Genomic DNA, 5,000 nt, shown 5'->3' on the forward strand with positions numbered 1-5,000 from the left:
GCGGGCGTGCGCTGCGCGCGCGGTCAGCACTACCCGCCACCATTGTAAAAATTCCTGGAGGAAACACTGACATATCTACCATAACTGTACATATCTACCTTAACTGTACATAGCTACCTTAACTGTACATAGCTCATAACTGTACATAGCTACCATAACTGTACATATCTACCTTAACTGTACATAGCTACCTTAACTGTACATAGCTCATAACTGTACATATCTACCTTAACTGTACATATCTACCTTAACTGTACATAGCTGCCTTAACTGTACATATCTACCATAACTGTACATATCTACCTTAACTGTACATAGCTACCTTAACTGTACATAGCTCATAACTGTACATATCTACCTTAACTGTACATAGCTACCTTAACTGTACATATCTACCTTAACTATACATATCTACCATAACTGTACATATCTACCTTAACTGTACATAGCTACCGTAACTGTACATATCTACCTTAACTGTACATATCTACCTTAACTGTACATATCTACCTTAACTGTAAATATCTACCTTAACTGTACATATCTACCTTAACTGTACATATCTACCTTAACTGTACATATCTACCTTAACTGTACATATCTACCATAACTGTACATAGCTTACTGCTATCCTCTCCTGTATATAACTAACTACCGTAACTTGCCATACTGTACCTATCACTTATCACTATCATGTTTTATATCATGTTTTATATCATGTTTTATATCACTATTCACACTTCTGGTTAGATGCTAAACTGCATTTTGCTGTCTGGTACTTGAACTCTGCAATGACAATAAAGTTGAATCTAATCTAGTCTAGTCTAATCTAATCTAATCTAATCTAATCTAAAAACATCTGGCCTGATGTGGTTTTAAGGCCAGCCTGATGATACACTGTTAAACAGGACGACTCAACACAGAGACTCACCAGCATGACGTCAAAGAGGTACTCCAGGTTCAGGCCGTGCAGGAGGAGCTCCAGGTCACACAGTTTGGCCAGGCTGTTAAGAGGAGAAGGTCAAAGGTCACACAGTTTGGCCAGGCTGTTAAGAGGAGAAGCTCCAGGTCACACAGTTTGGCCAGGCTGTTAAGAGGAGAAGGTCAAAGGTCAAAGGTCACACAGTTTGGCCAGGCTGTTAAGAGGAGAAGGTCAAGGTCACAGTTTCAAACTGGTTTCAAACAAGGTCACAGCGGAAACCGTGTCAAACACTGACACACTGAATCACCAACAGTCGTATGTAATCGCAACAAAGCTTTTGCTTACGCCAGTTCAGCTCTGGTAAACAGTAACACACATTATGACGGCAGTTTATTTGTGTTTATGTCTAGCTGCTAAAGAACAATGGAGAAACAGCTGTCTCACAGGCCAGGTCCCAACATTTAAACAGGCCCTCAAAACCCACCTCTTCAAGCTCGCCTTCACCAGTTAACCCTCTCCCCCTCCCCCTCCCATGTGTCCCCAGCACTACCTTCATTAGGCCCCTATACTTTCTTTCATTTATTTTTGGTGTCTTTTTATTATTACTACTCAATCTTTTCAGTTTGTAAAGTGTCTTTGAGTGTCTAGAAAAGCGCTATATATGTTTAATGTATTATTATTATTATTATAATGCCCACAAGAGGGCCAAACACACGCTTCACAGCCCACACTGAATGACGAGTCTAATGGGAATAGTTTGAAAGTCCATACTTCCTTCCTCCTGTCTATGATGTTTCAGCTGACATGACCAACTGTGACAGGTGACAGCAGCGTAGTGGAATCCTTACTGTCACTCATCCACTCAGGGCAAGATGTAGGGTTACTTTGAATGAATGAATGAATGAATGAATGGACTTTATTGTCATTATTGGATACTGGGTGGTAGAACGCACATATCTAGGAGAAGTCATGAAAGGAGGGTCCTGAAATTTGATCGAGTGCAAAGATAGAATTTTTTTTTTACTCACAGGGGTCACCGTGACCCCTCACGGCTCTTCTAGTGTTAACGAGAGTTACACTAACTACAGGACATAGACTAAACCAGCTCAGCTGGGCAGTACTGGGCGCGGCCTACTGCAGGCAGTGCTGCCAAGGACAATGTGAATGTAGAATATCAGAGCTAGTACAGTAGGGTTTGGGTCAGCCCTCTAGTGGGTCAAGCCCCGACCTCACCTCTGCTTGGGGGCACGAGGCCCCCCCTTGAAGAACTTGAACATGGCCTCCTCCCTGGAGGGCTCCAGCCCGTCTGTCAGGGCCTCGCCTGGGTTGGCCAGGATCCTGATGATCTGCAGGAGGGAGGAAGCCATGGATAGGGAGCACACAGGGGGTTAGAACTAGGGATGTCCCGATCCCATTTCACTACCGATACCGATACCTGGGCTTCAGGTATCTGCGATACCGATATCAATCCGGTATTTGCATTTATTGTTGTACTCCTGAAATACTTCCCCAGTATATAGTCCACAACAGCAGTTGGCTATTAAAGACTGCCAGCCTTTAATCAAGCAACAGAAACAGTACTCTGCAGTATTCAGTGACCAACTGGTTTACAGTTAAAACTATTTAAACAGCAGCATTCAGCATTGTAGGAAAAAAAGAGTTACTGTCTGATTTCTAGTTTTAGTGCCTTCATTTTTTATTCTATTTATCTTCTCTTACAAATGGCAAATCAATTATAGGACCTTTTTTTTAAAGTGTAGCCTAGTGACGCCCGCTGGTGAGACTGTAAAGCAGTCGCAGAATCGAAGGGGTGTCAACAATATCTGGTTTTCGGTTTTTTTCATAACAGGCAACTTGTGCATAACAGCAAGCCCTGGAGCACCCTGGGACAGGAGCACTGACACTGGTAGTTCTTAATGCAGAGACTTGCCCATACTCCATATAGTCTACTACAGCACATAACCTGGGGGTCGTTATGACCCAAGAGCTGTGAATCAAACAAGGGCACCAGTGTTACGATGGGATAATGTATTTGGACCCAAGTGCAGAGTAGAACAGAGTAGACGGATGCAGGAGTATAATTAAAAAATAAAGGTACTCTTTATTTTGAGCAAACGGGAATTAATAATAACCACCCAGTAAGCGGTGAAACAAAAGAGGAGAAATCAAGTCTCCGATAAACGATTAAATAATAATAGGCAACAAAACAACAAAACAAAAGGGGAGATGGCTTTAGTCTCCCAAAAACGCTGTCAATAGAACAAGGCAGGGCAATGTACTTACAAAAGTAAAACGATACTTATTTCCTAAACAGGCGAGGAACGATAAGGCTACGACGACCCGTACACACATAATGAACGCAACATATAGTGAACAACCGACAACCAGAGGGGAAACAGAGGGATATAAATAGCCACAGCCAAACAAAACACACCAGGTACCAATCAGTAATTAGGACAGACAAAAATGCAACATAAACACCAGAGGACGCCAAAGGGTCGCTCCACAATAAGAGCGACCCCCCAAACCTTACACACCAGTGTGCAGGAGGGGTTAGGGTTAGTGTTTAGGGTTATTCAGTTTATACACTCTCAAGCACCCGGACTACGTGACAACATCTTTTCTGAACGACTCTTTTATCTGACGACAGCTTTAACTGGACGTGCCAAGCCTATCAGAGCGATCAAAGTGTACACACTCTGGTCATTCATCTGATCAGACTCACACAGGGTCAGGAGGTGGTTGGTTGTACCTGTGTTCTCCTGAAGGTCTGGGCCAGGTCTGCAGCAGTCTTCCCGGCCTTGTTGCTGATCTTCTGGTCGGCCCCCAGGTGGAGCAGCTTGAGGACGGCCACGTCCCTGCCGTACTGCACCGCCAGGGTGAGGGCCTGGGGGGGGGGCCAGGAGAGGTACCAGGAGAGTTACCAGGAGAGTTACCAGGAGAGTTACCAGGAGAGTCACCAGGAGAGTTACCAGGAGAGTTACCAGGAGAGATACCAGGAGAGATACCAGGAGAGATACCAGGAGAGTCACCAGGAGAGATACCAGGAGAGTCACCAGGAGAGTTACCAGGAGAGTCACAAGGAGAGTTACCAGGGTGGTAAATGGTAAATGGACTGACTTATATTTACATTTACATTTTTGGCATTTAGCAGACGCCTTATGTCGTAGACATAAGGCGCTGCGTCTCCTGAGACATCTACTACCCCCCAGCACTGCGTCTCCTGAGACATCTACTACCCCCCAGCACTGTGTCTCCTGAGACATCTACTACCCCCCAGCACTGCTCCTCCTGAGACATCTACTACCCCCCAGCACTGTGTCTCCTGAGACATCTACTACCCCCCAGCACTGTGTCTCCTGAGACATCTACTACCCCCAGCAGTGTGTCTCCTGAGACATCCACTACCCCCCAGCACTGCATCTTTTGAGACACACGCTTTTCCCCTTTACTTTGTCCCCTAAGACTTCTATTGCCCCCCCTTGTACTGTTTCTCTGTTTCTCCAGTGTCTATATTAAAACACAAGTGTTTTTTTGTTTTCTTTTTTCTTCTATCACGACAACTGCCAATGGCCCCTGAGCTGAGCTGGATTACTCTTCCTGCTACGACTGGTGGATTGACGATTCACTTGCTTAGTCAAATGTATTGATTGTAAGTCGCTTTGGAGTAAGGCGTCTGCTAAATGCCAAAAATGTAAATGTAAATTAACCCAGGCGTGACCACGACGCCCCTGTGAGACTGGGGGGTTCAGGCAGGTCACATTTACATTCACAGTCACATTTACATGTTTGGCATTCAGCAGACGCCTTATTCCAAATCGACTTACTTAATCAATACATTTGACTAAGCAAGTGAATCGTCAATCCACCAGTCGTAGCAGGAAGAGTAATCCAGCTCAGGCCAGGGGCAATTGGCAGTCTCTGTGATAGAAGGAAAAACCTTCTTCTATCACCTTCTTCTAAACCTAGTTATTATTATAGATTTTTTAAATATATAGACACTGGAGGAACAGAGAAACAGTACAAAGGGGTCAATAGAAGTTTTTAGGGGACACAGTAGAGGGAAAAAAGCGGTGTC

The 5,000-nt window shown here is 44.4% G+C and overlaps 1 protein-coding gene across 1 annotated transcript in view; it reads right to left on the reverse strand.

Annotated features, from left to right (window-relative positions):
- asz1 (ankyrin repeat, SAM and basic leucine zipper domain containing 1) overlaps window positions 1-5,000 on the reverse strand; it is a gene marked incomplete at both ends in the record, with an annotated part of 24,374 nt that overhangs the window by 8,112 nt on the left and 11,262 nt on the right. Inside the window, 3 exons of the mRNA XM_080544783.1 lie at window positions 932-1,004; window positions 2,156-2,268; window positions 3,675-3,809. Coding sequence (XP_080400909.1) covers window positions 932-1,004; window positions 2,156-2,268; window positions 3,675-3,809 — 321 coding nt within the window. The remainder of the gene's footprint in view (window positions 1-931; window positions 1,005-2,155; window positions 2,269-3,674; window positions 3,810-5,000) is intronic.

The sequence above is a fragment of the Nansenia antarctica genome (genome assembly GCF_963989245.1).
Source record: "Nansenia antarctica genome assembly, chromosome: 14".
Taxonomy (NCBI): Eukaryota; Metazoa; Chordata; class Actinopteri; order Argentiniformes; family Microstomatidae; genus Nansenia; species Nansenia antarctica.